Genomic DNA, 17,327 nt, shown 5'->3' on the forward strand with positions numbered 1-17,327 from the left:
CCCTGTTGTTGCCGTGCTGGAAACCCCGTACTGACTGTGAAGGGACCCAAGATGGCTGAATACTCACGGGGGGCACTTAGCAATTATCTGAGCAAGACATCGGCAATGAATGGCAAATAGCAGTATAATGTAAAGCGTAACCTTCAAGTAATTATACGACTCCAGTTTGTTGGTTTGCACAGTTTTGGGGATGCATGAGTAATAGTAAGGAGAGAGTGGTCTCTCCGCGGCCCCGAGCCAGAACATGGCGGAACACTTGGGGAAGAAATAGCAGCTAACGTTAGCTAGCTGGCGTATTATTTAAAGAAGAATAGAAACATTGTTCCAGGCTTAAAACGGGTGTCTGTTGTCCGCAAGTATAAAGTAATGTTATCGACAGCTAACTCTAGTTAATCTGCTTCAAATGGTAGTTTAACATTGAATATGTGGAGCATAGGTACTTAGCGTACTAGCTAGCGAGTTAACTCGTAAGGATTGATAGCTAACGTTACCTGTAAGCGTACAAAATGTACATATAAGCAGGAGTGTTTCGTGAGCCAGTCATCGTAACATCTGCTTCTTTTTCAGTACTCTGTTCTCAGCTGTATATTGTAGTGACATTCGTTGTTTTGTCGTTTAACGCGTAAGCTAACGACGTCCTCCGCTCTTTAATTTTGTCGTTAGCTTCCTACAATGGTTTGTACGCGGATTCTGCGTGGCGCCTTGCCTATAGCGCTGGCAGTGTAAGTTTTGAGGCAGCTCGTCAAGAAATGCGAGATATTGCAGTAGTAATTTTAACAACTATTGGGGAATCCTGCTGGAAACTTGTTGAGGCGTTCCACTTTTAAGTTGCTTTTAGAACTTATCCTAAGTGACCCCCCGCCGATTCATATTTAGTTAATACTCTTGTAGAAGTGAGCAGCTGTAAAAAGTGAATTGAAGTTGTGGCGTTACTAGGTGAAGAAGGCACCCCGTAAAAGGCCCGGAAGGGGAGAACGGGTTACAAGAAACTGCCAGGATGACGGACACTCGTCGGCGAGTCAAAGTCTATACCCTCAATGAGGACAGACAGTGGGATGACCGTGGGACCGGGCACGTCTCGTCGGGCTATGTGGAGCGCTTGAAAGGCACGTCTCTCCTAGTGCGAGCAGAGAGCGATGGTAAGCGAACATAGGAATGCTACACGATTATTGTAGTAGCTCAGTTATTACTACAAAAACAATACATTCCGCACTCATTTTAACCACCTGTATCACCTGAAATTTGCACACGTATTACTTGTTTGAAGCAAATGCAGTAACCTACAATTTTGGGCTACCTTTGTTTTAAACCTGACAGGTTCCCTTCTGCTGGAGTCCAAAATTAACCCAAACACAGCCTACCAGAAACAACAGGTCAGTACATAACATGATGAACATACAAAACTGATTTTTTTCCCCCCATTCTGCTCTGTTTATTGTAAATTGGCTTTGTTTTTCTTTTGAAAAGGACACATTGATAGTGTGGTCAGAGGCTGAAAATTATGATCTAGCACTCAGTTTCCAGGAGAAGGCTGGCTGTGATGAAATCTGGGAGAAAATATGCCAGGTTAGTGTACTTAATTTGTGTGGGTTTGAGTTTTTCATCTCCATTAGTTTGTGGGTTTGATGCTATTTGTGTTCCTGGTGATCCCTTATGTAGTTACATCCTGAGGTGCTAATATGTTTGTCCGCACTTGTGTTTTATTGTTAAGGTGCAGGGAAAGGACCCTTCAGTTGACATCACACAGGATGTGGTGGACGAATCGGAGGAGGAGCGTTTTGATGACATGTCATCCCCAGGTTTGGAATTACCGCCATGCGAACTGAACCGTTTGGAGGACCTGGCCGAGTTGGTGGCCTCTTCTCTCCCATCACCACTGCGGCGTGAAAAACTAGCACTGGCTGTGGAGAATGAAGGCTATATTCGCAAGCTCCTGGAATTGTTCCGCGTTTGTGAGGATTTGGAGAACAGAGAGGGACTGCACCACCTGTATGAAATAATGAAAGGCATCTTCCTGCTGAATCGTACTGCACTCTTTGAGGTGATGTTCTCTGATGAGTGCATAATGGACGTCATTGGTTGCCTGGAGTTTGACCCAGCACTCCCGCAGCCAAGGCGGCATCGTGAGTTTCTCACTAAAACAGCCCGGTTTAAGGAGGTGATCCCCATCTCTGATCCTGAACTGCGTCAGAAAATTCACCAGACATATCGGGTGCAGTATATTCAGGATATGGTGCTGCCCACGCCCTCTGTTTTTGAGGAAAACATGCTGTCCACCTTGCACTCCTTCATCTTTTTCAACAAGGTGGAGATTGTGGGCATGCTACAGGTGAGATAAGCAGACATGTAGTAGTATGATCTAACAGTATGGGGTTGTTTTTACTTTGTATAAACACTACATTTTAATTCAATGATTTAATTGAAGCAAGTGTTATAAATAGGTAAACTTGTGAATATACTGTAATCCTCACAAAGGAGAATTTCTTTTATGAAATGTTAGTGAGCCTCAAATTACAGTAATTATAGGATTGTACATTGGTTTTATTTTTGACTGATTGTACTTTTACCCTGTCTGAGATTGTCTGGCAGCCTTTTATGATCATGTGACCTTTGTGTTTTTATCCTGTGTCAACTCAGCATTGTTTATGTATGGCTGTCTCCATGGAGGCACAGTAGTGTTGTGTAAATCTGTTATGCTGCGCTAGAGGAAAACTGAAACGGGCACATTGTTGACTCTGGTGTTCTTTGCTATATCAGGCTCTGAAGTCAAACACTACAGATATGAGTCTTTGCTTCCTTAATTAGCATAAGGCAGGCAAGCTTAAATCAAACCGTTCACTAACCAAGGTTTTAAAAAATATTTAAAGTGGTAGTAGATGTCATTGAATGAGACGGTGTTTTCAGCATAAACATATCAAAAGTATTTTTATGACCAGATAGATCACATTGTTTATGCTCCAAATTTCTCATTGACAAACATGATGCAATTCACTTTTGTTTTCTGTGTAATTATGTCGGACTTGTACCATTGTAAACCAATAACAGCTTTGTAACTTGTGAAAATTGGGTGTCTGTCATACATTGACATATTAATGATACTCTTAATACTGACTTCTTAAAATCTCATCTCCCTTTTTTGATGTCAGGACGATGAGAAGTTCCTGACAGACCTCTTTGCACAGCTAACAGATGAGGCCACAGATGATGACAAAAGACACGAACTGGTATACCAGAATTTAATAATTTATTTATTAAAAGTTGTTGCAGTCACAAACTCTTAAGATCTTTGTTTTGTTGACCTCTGTTTATTCCTTTTAGGTAAACTTCCTAAAGGAGTTCTGTGCATTCTCTCAAACATTACAACCTCAAAACAGGGATGCTTTCTTCAAGACATTATCAAACATGGGCATTCTACCTGCACTAGAGGTTATTCTGGTAAGTCCAGTGGCATTAATCTCAGATGAATAGTTTTGTGGTTTTCTCGCACTAAAATAATTTGTCTGTTGACGTCAGTAGCTTTGGTGATGTTGCAGCCTTTTGCATTTTGATCATGGGTGATGCCTTCAACTTTCTGATGCAATAAAATTGAATTAAAGGACAGTATGTCCCTTAATTCTATAACAACAAAATCTTCTTTTTTTGTTATAATTAGCTATAATTATTCTATTAAAAAATATCTGGAACATGCTAGTTTGCTCATTACATTTATTTTTTGCTGTACAGTACTTGAAGGTTGCCAGGGCATACCACAGGAACACCTAGTTGAGAAAGCAGAATCGGACTCCAGCATGTGATATCTGTAGCATTAAATTGCAGAGTGTTGTGACTGAGAAGATGGCATATTTCTTTTGTATGCGTCCCTTGTCAAAAATAAATTTCAATTAAGTTTTATTTTTTCTTTTAGTTAACTTGTGTGTTTAACTTCTCACATGGAATTTGAGTTTAAATGGGCTTAAAAGAAGTGCTATGTGATAAACACTGAGGCTTAACATACATTGATGACTAACTGCATGCATGTTCAAAGTTGTGGTTTCAGAGCATAATGGGCTTTTTGGCTAGTAAGCGAATAAGATTTTATTTATTTATTTATTTATTTATTTTTGGTGGTACAATTCATATTATCTGCTTGTAAAGTGTATGTGAGGAAGGTCAGGAAAGACCTTCTGCTCATATAGCCATTGGGGTAATGGGGATTCACTGTCCAAAGAATTTGTTAGACATTACAAGAACTACTAAAGTGCAACCATGAGTCAAACTGGAGCTGAATGATTACTGTTGTGAGTTAAAGCAAGGTCAGGCACTAAGGCAGAGAGATTTACAGATTTTAAAGTGTTTTCTTGGGGAATGGGGAAAAAAAGGGGGGGAGGGGGCAACTTGATTAACTTTACATGGGGAAACCAGTTTAGCACCTCACAAAATGGCAATAATAATGCGTAAACGTGCAAGCGAGGTGTTGTTTCACCGTATGGGTCTTTTCTCTATAATTTGCCACTGACCTTTTTATTTTTGTTATGTTTAAATCGATAGTTTTTGTTCTTGAAATCTTGAGTTGGGTTTTGAATTGTTGGCTCTCACTATATCGATACAATTACATGTACTTCTTAAACCTGTGCACACAAGCTGATTTTGAAGCTGATCATGACTTTTGTTTTCATTATATCACTCTTGATTTTATCAGAGAGAGGAACAACAAAGGTTGTTCCTTTTTTAAAAGTTATTACTTTTGAACAATTTTAAAGTACATTTCAAAATTTCCTGGCGTGCAAATCAAAAATCTGCTGATAAATATAATAAATATATTTATTTTGAAAAGGGAATGGACGATGTTCAGGTGCGTGGGGCAGCCACAGATATCTTCTCTTATCTGGTGGAATACAACCCCTCCATGGTACGAGAGTTCGTCATGCAGGAATCACAGCAGAATGATGATGTGAGTATATACACAAAGGCAACATGATAAATAGGAATGATGTCCATTTATCACAATGATGCACATAAAGTAAAACTTATTTGCCTTTCAGGACATCCTCTTGATCAACCTGATCATAGAGCACATGATCTGTGACACAGACCCAGAGCTTGGTGGTGCAGTGCAGTTAATGGGTCTGCTGCGAACTCTGGTGGATCCAGAGAATATGCTTGCTACTGCAAATGTGAGTGTGAATGCTGCTTTTACATAGTTTCCACTATGTATGTATGTACTATTTACACTGACCGTAAAACAAACAAAAATCAAAACAAAACAAGTCCATTGCGCAGATAAGAGTTGGCTTTCAAAATGTGTAAGTGCTTAAATACAAAAGAGAACAAATGTTATGTCTGTGGGTTCTTGCGCTTTGGACAAAGACAATAGTCCTATCAGTGTGAAAGAAAGAAAAAAGAAGCAGATTTCCTTGTTAATCAAGTTACTGTCTAGTAACTGAAAACATCACTGCCACCAATTCAACAGGTTGGCCAGGATATCTGCAGCTTCACTTTCTTGCTTGTAATTCTTTTGAACTGGAGTAAAAAGCTCAAGTACGTTTAAAAAATTTAGCAATTCAGCAAAGTATCTGTTTCCTTATTTTTTTTATTTTATTTTTTTACAGAAAACAGAAAAAACTGAGTTTCTGAGCTTCTTCTACAAGCACTGTATGCATGTTTTATCAGCTCCACTACTGGCCAATACCACGGAAGAAAAACCTAGCAAAGGTACTGAGTTTTTGTTAGATTTCTTTTTTTAATCTACAAGTTTTTATGTTGCTAGCTTTCTCACGTTCTTTCTTTCCTCCTTTAGATGACTTTCAAACATCCCAGTTGCTGGCCTTGATTTTGGAGCTGCTAACATTTTGTGTTGAGCATCACACCTATCACATCAAGAACTACATCATCAACAAGGATATTCTCAGGAGGGTATTGGTGCTCACAGCCTCCCGGCATGCTTTCCTGGCTCTATGTGAGTCACAGTTCTTCCAACTCTATATCTGTCAAAGTAGAGAAGGATACAATTAAAGTCTGTTTGACAAATAACATAACATCTATTGCTTAATATTGAACATTGTGTTTCTCCCTGCACAGGCGCCCTGCGTTTCATGCGAAGAATTATTGGTCTAAAGGATGAATTCTACAATCGCTACATCATGAGAAATTTTCTCTTTGAACCTGTCATCAAGGCCTTCCTCAATAACGGCTCACGCTACAATCTCATGAACTCTGCTATTATTGAGATGTTTGAGTATGTTCGTGTGGTGAGTATTTTTCATACCAAAATTCAATAGGTAAACAACAGTATATATTTAACACAAAAGAACCTTGAGCGACATGATCAGCATATAAATGATGTCAGAGCGCCATAATAGCGGTCTGTACATCTCATGGTTAACTGGAAGGAAAAAAATGTTTGGTTTCACTTGTGTTACTGATTTTTGTTCCTGTTTTTTTATTGCTTCTGCTTCTCACATTTGAAGAGCCTGTAAAACCTGTACTGAAAAAACTGGTCATGTCTTACAGGTTTAAAAAAAACAATGTATGGATAACTGATGTGCAAACATAGCTGTAATTATTTGTTAGAGAGAATACTTTTTCAATGCCTATCTTAAGTGATTTTATATTTAATCAGAGGAACTGATATGTGTACGATGTCAAACTAAATCCCTAAAAGTTTACAAGTATTTTCACATACAAGTATAGTCTTGAGTCCATTTAAGCCAAACCTGTGACGTGTTTTAAGGTTGTTTGGTTCTGACCAAAACAACCATGCCCAAGACCGTTTTGAGGAGATGGTGAAGTTAGCTTGGGGTTTTGTCAGTGCAAAAAGAAAGCAAACAACAGAAGAAAAAGCTACAGGTTTACAAACTCATCACCTGATTTGGACCAGAGTAAAGGAACTATAGGTCTGAAAATGCTCAGAGTCCAGTTGTTATGTGTGCATTCATTATAATTAGTTCTAATCTACCTTTTGTATTTCCCTCATTGGCTTCTTTCCAACTTTTTTTCCCACTCTGCTTTATCGAAAACTGTAAACTGCCCATCTTTTTCTCTTTCCATACTTTCCCCCTCTGCTACCATTTCTGTGTTCTCCGCTCCCGTTTGCCATTGCTCCCAGGAGGATGTGAAGTCTCTAACGGCTCATATAATAGAGAACTACTGGAAGGCTCTTGAGGATGTGGACTATGTCCAGACATTTAAAGGCCTAAAACTGCGGTATGAACAACAACGAGAAAGGCAGGACAACCCCAAACTTGATAGGTAAGAAGATTTTGTCTTGACTGCTGCCTTTATCTAATTATGTATTGACAGACAATGTTTGTCTGACACTAAATGGAAAAAGTGCGTGTGACATCTTGAATGACTAATTTTGATGAATTTTTTTTTTCATGAATTGTTTTTTTGTGAAGGCAGATTTGTTGAGTCATAGTGCTATTTTGTGCTGCTGTGTTGTAAATCGTGCCAGTTTATATTCTTTTGAAATGTATCCTTACACTTGTATTTCACCAACTGTACAAAAGCAAGTTTCCACTTATAGAGAAGGTTTTGCAACTAAATGCAGTCTAACCGTTAATAGTTAAGCAATAGGCCAGTTGCTCATCTATGACTCTTAAAGCGAAACTCGATGGGTTTGTTTTGTTAATCTGTAATACTTCTGTTAAATTTCATGTTATAAAATATCGACTTCATTTTTAAACGAATGTGGTGTATGTTTTATAACAGCTTCTTGGGCTATGTGTATACTTCATGTGTATGTGTATACTAATGTAAACCACATGTTTGTGGATTACATTAGTTCTGTAAGAGGAAATTTGGCTAACAAAAGAGCTTTCAAAGAATAGAAAATCTTTTTTTTTTTTTTTCCCTGATTACTGAACTGTGCATTTTCTTTGACAGCATGCGCTCCATCTTGAGGAACCACCGCTTCCGCCGTGATGCACGGACGCTGGAGGATGAGGAGGAGATGTGGTTCAACGCAGATGAAGATGACCTTGAGGATGGCGAGGCAGTTGTTCCTCCCTCTGATAAAATGAAGAGTGAGGAAGACCTCATGGAACCAATTAGCAAGTTCATGGAAAGAAAGAAATGTACGTGTAAGGAAACTTGTGATGTTTGGTGGGAAATTGGGGTTGGAAAGAATCACATTCTTTAGTTAATTATATAAATTAATGTTACTAGCTTATTATTTCTGAAAACAAAGCCCCTGTAAATTTGATAAAAGAATAGATTTTATAAAGGGTATTGCAGGGTTACAGATATATAATGGCAAATTTTAGGTGAAAAATACATTGTAATTGGGTTGTCTCGGTTACATTGACAGCTTTAGGTGTAGTCATGGGGAAATCACCAGTGTATATGGTTCTTACATTATTCCTCCCCAGATGAAAGTTGTTTGTGTTGTTTGTCAGCAAGAAGCAAAAACTACCAAACTGAATTTCCTGAAATTTGCTTGTAAGGTGTTGCAGAGCCAAGATAAGTTATTTTGATTTAGATTTTTTAAAAATGGTGCATTGGGCTTTGCACATAATGTGTTCTGTTATTGTCTTGTATGGCAAACCAAACTAGACTTCATTAAAGGTATATTCAGGTACTTCAAATGTATTGCTCTGCATTCGTAAGGATTCACTCAAAGAAGACTGTTTTTGTTTGGTTCAGCATAGCAGTGCCACTCAAACCAGTTTTTACATGCTGGCTAGGTATATTTATAAGTAGTGAGAGACTCCTAAGAAGGAAAATATGTCTTGCAAAAGCCTGTCCTGATTTCCGAGGAGACAATTATATTCACCCCTCCAAAATTTTAAAGAATTTTAATGAGAGAATGACCTTTTCTTTATCACCTCATCATGTTGACCCACAGTGAAAGACTCAGAGGAGAAAGAAGTATTGGGAAAGTCGAGCTTGTCGGGCAGACAGAATCCCAGTTTCAAGCTTTCCTTCTCGGGCTCCACTAAAACCAGCCTCTCCAGCCCTCCTTCATCTGCCTCACTAAACCCAGGTTCTCCAGGATCGCCAGGGTCTCCAGGCTCTCCAGGCTCAGGCGCACGGAGCTCACCCTCCACCACAACTGTAACCACAAAGGTACCTGTCAACATTTTGGTTTTTTCTTCGTAATGAGCAAAGTTTTAAAAAAAAAAAAAGAAGAAGAAGAAAAAAAAAAAAAAGATTTGCACAGTGTTGGCTATGCTTTAAACACTTAAGTGAAGGATTTAGTAAAAAATGAGATTTAGCTATGAATCTTCACACTTATACTGTTAAATTTCTCACAACTCCCCCTCTATTCTTGTTATATAATACAAAAACTGGACATGATAACCATTGTGCCACTGGACTAGGATCTTTTTCTAGCTGACTTTATTTACATGGTGGAAAAATAGAGGGGGATGAAGATTATCAGAAAGTGTGTTATTTATGGATTTAATAGATTTCTAAAAATGGTTCAAAATGAGGACAATTAACACCAAATTATATACAAAAATGGGGCAAAAAATGCAGTGAGTTTAGTAGTTGTGAAGAATTGCATGCAATATTGATATGTATGTGTAATGGGCATATGATTGCTAGTTATAAAGAAAGCAGCGTTGAAACATGTCTGCAAATAATAATTGCAGTTTCTGCAAACTGGGTGTCTCGTTTCTGCTTCAGGGAGGTTTGGTGGGACTTGTGGACTATCCTGATGATGATGATGACGAGGAGGAGGAAGAGGAGGAGGATGGAGAGAGTAAAGAAGACCCTCTGCCACCCTCAAAGAAGTCCAAGCTGAGCTCCTAAAGAAGCGTCACTGTCTCAGCTTGTGCACCGCTCAGGCAGTCTCAGCGCATAGACTTTACACAGGAACGATCAAACTTGTAAACAAATTGAATGAATGAAAACCACCGCTCAGTCAACGGGTGGCCACATGAGGAGCAGACTGTGAATGGATCTGAAGGCTCCTCACACTAGTCCAATTCATACAAGTGCCAATCAGGAGACCAGGAGTGGAAAAACCGTCTGAAAATGGGAAGAGACGATTGAAAGTTTGGAGAGGGGAAAAAAATTTCACTCAATAAATCTTCAGCGGACTCAAACAGTATGAGCCATGAGTTTGGTAATTTAGCAACTGGAGGAAAAGACCACATACAAAAAACACATACAACACAGACTGAAATCCCAGAGAGCTCGTGGGCTTGGACCATAACCCACTGACCCCCACCTGCCCCCCACTCAGGGAAGGACATCACAGTGGCCCAAACGGGTCGGCCAATTCAGACCTAGAACCACCACTCGCACCCCTGTCCCCTCCTCAGAATCCACTTCCTTCCTGTTCCTTTCTCCTTCTTTTCTCCCCTGCTCTCTCCCTTCTCTTTGTCTGTTGCTTTTTCTCCCTTTTTAAGTTAGCATATAGGACCAGATGGGAGGCAGCATGTGGCAAAGCGCTGTCCTTGTTGTCATTTGATGATGTCATCAGTGTCGCCGTTCCTCAGCGGACGTTGTTTCTCCGAAGAGGAAAAAAAGCCAGCAGTTTCTTCATTATTTTCTTTTATGTTCTGTATTTGTCACAGTCTTTTTTTTTTTTCTTTTTTTCTTTTTGTAAATGACTACAAAAAAAAGACCTGCCTTTAAATGTTCAGGACGTTTTCAGTCACACTTGAACAGGTTTTTAAAGACCTCAGTAGGTGAGCTAGTTTTACCCTTTTTGCCCTTTGAAACTGCAGATTTTTTGGAGAATTTGTAATCCCGTCTTGATTAAAGATTGAGTGGAATTCTAGATGTGATGAATTTTGTCATATCTTTTGTTTTTCCTTTCTTTTACATGAGTGTACACTAGTTGTTCAGAAAATTTGGGACCATTAAAATGATCTTTGCTGTAAGATGTCCTACTACCCTTTGTCCTAGTAATCAAGTGTTCCTGGCTGCATCTACTTTACTACATCTTACATAATTTTTGGCTCCTTGCTAGAAGATGGGTGCCCCTGTTTCTGTAGCGCAGACAGTTCTTTTTGGTTCACAATGGTTCCACAAACTAGAAGGTCAAACGTAAGAAAGATCTGTAATTTCTGGGACTAAAGTATTACCATTATGTTCCAACTAGCAGACAAGGTATCCCAAGTTTTTTGGGGGTGTACTTGGTTGCTGATCTCCTAATAATCCACCAGATGGCATCCTTGGTCCATAGGAGAATCAACTATGTGAATTGTGGGTTATTTCAACTGTGCTTTGCAGTCCTTACAGAAATCAGTCATTAACTCCTCCACAGAGAAAGTATTAATACCTTGCTGTTGTTTTTAAAATACTGTGTATTACATGTGGCATCTTTTAACTTCTTTGTTGAAGACGGTAATGGGTGGAACATGGGTGCTTGATATACCACATTGGGGACAAATTGTTAAAGATGCTGGCTATTATGTATTTAAAAACAAGGTCAGATACACAACTGCAATTTTGCAAGTAGATTGCATTAGAACTTGTTATCCTGTTGGTATTATACCAGTATGATTCCTTCTGCCAACTCGTATAAGTGACTAATATGAGGTTATAATTTCTTTAATCAGTCTTAGAAGAGGTATTGCTAATCATCTTCGTAACTGAAAGCACTTTGCAGCACTTGTAGCCATGCAAGTGTTTTGTTTTTTTGGAGTGGGAAAAAAAAAGTTGATGAAAAATGTCAGCACCCTCCCGTTTATGTGGTCACCTCAGTGGGAGTCTGAGTACAACTCAAAAACAAACAGCATCAAGGCCACCAAGAAGTCACTGTGTTGTCCCTCCAAGTGCATTGTGGCCTTCAAACATTGTTTATTAATTAAAACCCAACAGAAGAGGATCACTCGGTGCTCAGCGTGCAACGAGAGCCGTCGCACAACGCCTATTAAGGCCTCCATTCACATGAAAGCCATCTCCAGACAACAGCAGCTTTTGAAGAGCAGCCCTCCCTGCCAGCCTCCGTTTGCTCCTCAGCAGGAGTGTGGCAGAGTGTGTGTATATGTGTGAGATCTCCCTCTTTGCCACTGGAGAGGCCAGCTTGGTCTTGGTGCCAGCCACTTCTTCACCAGAATGCCAGCTCCTCTTCCAGTGCCAAGTCGTTCACCCGGCTCTGCCCGCCTGTATGTCTGCCAGGCTGAAGAGCCCCCATCAGGGACGCTGCTGTCCAGCTTCCTACTGGGCCAATGAAAAGTCTCTTTGACAGCTGTCTTGATCAGCTCCACTCCTAAAGCATACTGTCTGCCAGTTGTCAACTTTCTATACATTGATCACTTTAGTAGATATCTATGCAAATGCTAAAAGCAGCAGAACAAATGATAGTATAGATGAGGCTCACTACTATACTGTGTGCATACTTTCATAAGAAACAAAAAAAAAATGGTGTATTTCAAACAAGGTTGAAATTTATGAGTTATACTCCCTGCCACCAAATATATACCTCCCTGGCAATGTGGTGGTTTTGATCTGTAGTGATTGCAATCTGTTTTTACTGCTTCGCTTTATTCCATCTGGCCTCACATAACATTTATTTTTTGTCTGCACACATACCTGTTTATAGAACTTTTGATCTTATCACCTTATTAAGTTTGCTCAACTGCTCAGAACAAAATGTCCTACCTGTCAAGAACCCTGGAAACGTGTCCACCAACTCCCTGTTCTGCAGCAGTGAACATTTTTATTACAACTGATGCAGATGCTGTGATGCAATCAGGAGCATCAGACAAACAAGCAGTGGAAGCAAGGGAGGGAAGTTACGAACATACAAAAGTCACGTTATTTTCAATTAAAATGATCAATTTAGTTTATAGCCTTAGATAGCCATTACAGACCATTTTAGCAGCCAGTTTCCCAAAATGGTCCAGAGCATGCAAAGTGCAACTTTTGGACACTCTCAGTTACAAATAACAAGGTGTCTGACATTTATGGCTCTCTTTTAGGGCTATGATTTCTTTGCTTTAACAAAACGAGAACAGGATCAGTAGGGGGCGGTAGAGACCACTTGTGGATGCCAATCAATGCATAGATTTATAAACGTAGAAAGGTAATCAACCTTATTATGTGCACACGTGTTTGGTTTACTCCATGCCATTTATTTATAAACAGACTCATTTTTTTTTATTTTTTTTTTTAGCTTTTGAGAAGCACCTTTAATTGATCAGTGGGGGATGGGGAAGGAAAGGGGGGTTATTTTATCCCGTGTAATCCTGGTAACTAAATCAGGATATATGAAAGAGGAAATGTGGCACACATGCGGTTTTTGGAAGCCTAGCTGAGCTTGTCTAAACACTCACACAAAGTCCACCTTTATGTCTCCCTACCGGGCCGGGCGTCGCGGCAGACAATGACCCGTATTTCCCGGCACAAAGTGCTCTCTGTGTCCGCCGGAGCTCCCCCGCTTTAATAGAGGTGATTGCCCGTGTTCAGTGCAGCGCGTCCTCCGCTGTGCGTGATTAATCACCGTGTTAAACGCTGGAGCTGGGCGTCCCTCGGGCGGAGAGAGGGCCGGTAGGCCGACGTGGAACCCCCGGGGCTGGGGGGCAGCCGGGACGGCCTCGGGTCAGCATCCGTCGGCAGCGAATAAAAGAGTGAAGAAAAGTCCTCATCCGTCACATATGGTTTACATTAAAGCAGAGGTGAGATGCAGTCACGAACAGAAGTCCAACATACTGTGACCTACATGTTTCTGAAGTGGTGGCTGAAAAAATATGAGGTCTCCAAAGTGACATCTATATATCAAGATAATTTCAAATAACTGACTTCTTGGAGATTGTCCCTCCTCTCCTCTGGATCATGCTAACAAGCTTGCATATTGCTGTAATGTTATTTACCCTGAAAACTCCATCTAGAGTTCACGTGTTGATTTACAGTATAGTGACATCTGCTGAACCTGATGATGACAATCTGATCAAAGCCCACAGTGTTTAGTGTAGTTTTATTGGTATGTTTTGGGCCAAATATTGAAACGGGTAATTTGCATTTTACTGTGAAGTAATGAAAACCAATGACCTCTACATGCAGTCTTCAACTACAGTAGTTATTTTCTGTCATCCTGAATGATTTAAAGCAATATCAGGAGGTGAAAGCATTTTCCAACGTAAATTTCAGACTAAAGCATACATAAATAAATAAACTTTTTTGGCGTAATTGCTCTTTAAATCTCTTCTATGACCCATGGAGTTAGGTCGGGAATGTTTTCCACCCCTCAGGTTGGAAACTGCTGTCATATTCCTTCTGTCTCTCCTCATAACTTGCATCCACTGCAGCTTAACAGTTAAGTTCAGTGCAGCTAAAACGGCTTCTAAATGTGCACCATAAACCAGCAGTAAGCCCGTGCTTCCTTTGTTTCTCGGTAGCAGACCGCGGCCCCTTCATAATTCTTGTCACTCTAAATCAGAGATAAATAATGAGCTTTCCCATGGAAGCGATGGAAAGTGGAAGAATTTGGGGCTGATCTGCTATTGCTAAATGTTAAGTGGCTGTTATTGTGCCTCGGCATGGGGCACAGGAAACATGGATGTGAATGTACGAGCCGCTGGGCTGCGTGCTAAATGGAAATGTCACAGTGATAAAGAGCGCACCTTCCGCGCCCAAGAGCGTGTGCTTGTTTTTGTGCGTGCATGCGTGTGAGAAGACTTGGTGGCATACTTTGGAGGCGCACTGTAAATCCACAGCATGAGCTGCAGATAGCTGCACGCTCGCTGACACACACGCACGCAAACACAAACACCCACACTTGAATGTATTCCTACAAGCAGCGTACTTTCCAGGAGTTTACATCTAATGCTGCTCCAGTAATGTGAGCTCACACGTCGGAATCTAGCAGATAAAATCCCCCACCCGCATAAATTTCTGACCCTATTAAAAGCACGTAAAACTCACACTGAATAAAATAAAACCCACTTCACCGGCCCTCTGGTCACGTATAGTGTCCCAGACTGAAGGTGTTGAAGAGAAATTAGGCTGAGCAGCAGAGCACTGGGAAACACAGCAGTTTCTGTGAAGGAAAACACTGGGAGGCACAGACATCCAACATGTAAAAATCACCCAGGGCAAGGAGGTGAATGGGCCAACCATGATGTCTGAGCTATTGAATTTACCTCACGTAATGTGGCATGAATGAAGCCCTTAAAGGTATCAGTTTTCAGCCAATAAACAGGGAGAATCAGACACATGGTTCAGTTGGAGTTGAACATGTGAGGCCAGTCACAAACACCCACCCAGAAACACACACACATACAGCCAATGCCCCGGTCACCCAGTCAGGCTGCTACTGTGTACATTAAAATCACCATTCGACTTAACAAATCAAACCTTTCGCTATATGTTAAGGTCTTGACAAGCTTTGATTTCTGGCCGTAACCCAAAACTAACCAAACAGAACTTTTCCAAAATACAGTAGCAGTCGAAATCGTGCTTGACATTCACTATTTGAGTCCGCTTTTGTATTTCCACAGACCGAAAGCTTGTGCATTACCAAAACGCTTATGTTTTTTTCTGCTTCTTCTTCCTCCATTCAGCCAGGCCTGATGGCTCCTGCTGCTGGAGTGTCTGAGACTTTGATGGCGGCTCTGTGTCGTGTGGCGTTGGCGTCCGCGCTGTGCCAGGCGGCGTGTGTGGTCAACAGGCAACCGAGAAGCTGCGGGGAAGCGAAAGGGCTGTGGGTCGAGGCAGAAGCCCCTTTGGTTCGAGACACCATGTATCTCTCCTCCGTCCGCTCTTCACGCCTTCTATTCATCTTCAGATTTCTGTGTCTGTCTCCCTGGCTGACCTTGAATAACTCATACCTACAGTACGCATGGCATATGCCTCTTTCACAGTTTTCTGCATCCTGCAAAGACTTATTATATCCTTCTCACACACTTACACCTCATCTTTCTCTCCTCCCTCCCTCTGTGGCCTAGGGGCATATGGTTTGGCTGGGCAAGAGATAAGAGAGACGTGTCAGCATGTGGTACTGAACAAACACATCTTTCATTTCTTCCTTTCTTCTCTCCTGCTTTAAGTCCACTTCCCTGTCCTAGTCCTTTCTCCTCTCCTCTTTCGTCCCTCCTCTTCTCTCCCGATCTCCTCACCTCCTTCGTCTCTGTGACGGCTGGGTACAATTAGGAGCAGAAAGGCTTTCGTCTTGTCAGGGAGAGACTTTTGTTATATTTGCGGCTGATGGAGAGGGGAGCGGATGGAGAGAATGGGCTTCAGATGCTCTCTAGGAGTGAAGATGAGGGGGGAAATGAAGGGCTAGAGGAGAAGAGACAGATCTCCTCATGCTGAATGAAAGGCCTTCTTTCCTCTCTGGTAGGGCACATCAGAGACATGCTCTCCTTCACTTTATGGAGGGGAAAGTGGTTTCCACCAAACTCTGCTTCCATTTATCTTTGGCTCGCTCGTCCTACTCGCTGTACACACACTTCCTCACGTGTTCACATTTGTACGGCACACGCACGCACACGCACGTTCTGCACGCATACTGGATTTGCTTTGATTCCTGATTGCTTTGGTTTCTGCGGTGGCTCGATCAGGTTACTGTTTAAACTCTGTGCCAAGCCAGTGTGTGTGTGTCTGTCTGAGCCTCTGTGTGTGCGTGTGTGTGTGCGTAGAAGTGTGATGATGGTCCCTCAGTCAGTGGTGGGAATAGCACAGTTTCAGCTGCTATTATTAGCCCTCTGTTCCACAGGCCTGATTCTTTTCCCTGTCTCTTGTCTGACACCAGCATTTCATTATTATCTGGCTCAAGCGCAGGAACATCCACGCTCCCAGTGCTAGCTACAGCTAGGACGCTTTCATTCCAACAAGGCTTTTTATAGGCTGCTACTCTCGTATACATTATGTCCTTTATTGTGTGAAAGACACAGGGTAGACAGAAATGGGTTAAAGCATCATTTGGTAGGTGCGGGTACCTTAAGATCTACTACAGCAGTGTAGCGGTCACAAAAACACATAATTTGTTCATATATTTTAACAGATGAATCTGTGAAAAATGGCAATGATAATGCACAAAAGCATAAAATTCAATTTTTGCACCAGTTTATGAAAAGTGTGCAGTGTCTATACTTGAAAAAAAACATTGAGCTGAACAGGCGGAGGACAGAGGAAGTAGTGGCAGGCTTGTCAACTATCTATTGCAGATGAATAGTATCTGACACTTATGTCCTTAATAACAAAAATCCAGCAAAGACTTGGGATGCCTCTGAACCCTGAGTTGACCCATCTGCTGTTTGCTGAAGCTTTGTCCAAGATTTCTTCAGTAGAAGAGCGACTGTTCTTAAGGAAGGGAAACAGGGATAAAAGGCTGATGTCTGATAAATTACACAAGAACTGGACTGAAAATCAGAGGCGCCAGATCTTATGGAGTGATGAATTCAAATGTGCATTCTTTTCCTTCAAGAACCCTGGAGAACTTTTCCTAA

General features: G+C 41.1%; 1 protein-coding gene across 2 annotated transcripts; it reads left to right on the plus strand.

The window, feature by feature from the left end:
- Positions 1 to 17: 17 nt before the first annotated feature.
- ppp4r3a (protein phosphatase 4 regulatory subunit 3A) lies at positions 18 to 10,814 on the plus strand. Of its 2 annotated transcripts, none has more exons than XM_006792504.3 (15): positions 18 to 1,139; positions 1,318 to 1,373; positions 1,468 to 1,566; positions 1,712 to 2,329; positions 3,147 to 3,224; positions 3,319 to 3,435; positions 4,814 to 4,930; positions 5,022 to 5,153; positions 5,589 to 5,691; positions 5,777 to 5,935; positions 6,058 to 6,227; positions 7,085 to 7,227; positions 7,864 to 8,054; positions 8,825 to 9,045; positions 9,610 to 10,814. In XM_006792504.3, exons 1-15 carry the CDS (start codon positions 998 to 1,000, stop codon positions 9,733 to 9,735), a joined length of 2,472 nt encoding a protein of 823 aa, XP_006792567.1. In that variant the 5' UTR covers positions 18 to 997; the 3' UTR covers positions 9,736 to 10,814. The 2 variants fall into 2 exon arrangements, with proteins under 2 accessions (XP_006792567.1, XP_006792568.1); XM_006792505.3 differs by having other exon boundaries at positions 7,088 to 7,227.
- Positions 10,815 to 17,327: the final 6,513 nt, after the last annotated feature.

Source organism: Neolamprologus brichardi, chromosome 15 (assembly GCF_056152115.1).
Source record: "Neolamprologus brichardi isolate AB-2024 chromosome 15, ASM5615211v1, whole genome shotgun sequence".
NCBI lineage: Eukaryota > Metazoa > Chordata > Actinopteri > Cichliformes > Cichlidae > Neolamprologus > Neolamprologus brichardi.

Excerpts from the sequence above, each read along its gene's own strand:
- ppp4r3a (XM_006792504.3), top strand. The coding sequence starts at position 998 with ATGACGGACACTCGTCGGCGAGTCAAAGTCTATACCCTCAATGAGGAC. Across the intron at positions 3,225-3,318 it reads ATGACAAAAGACACGAACTG|GTAAACTTCCTAAAGGAGTT; the intron begins GTATACCAGAAT and ends TATTCCTTTTAG. Across the intron at positions 9,046-9,609 it reads CCACAACTGTAACCACAAAG|GGAGGTTTGGTGGGACTTGT; the intron begins GTACCTGTCAAC and ends TTTCTGCTTCAG.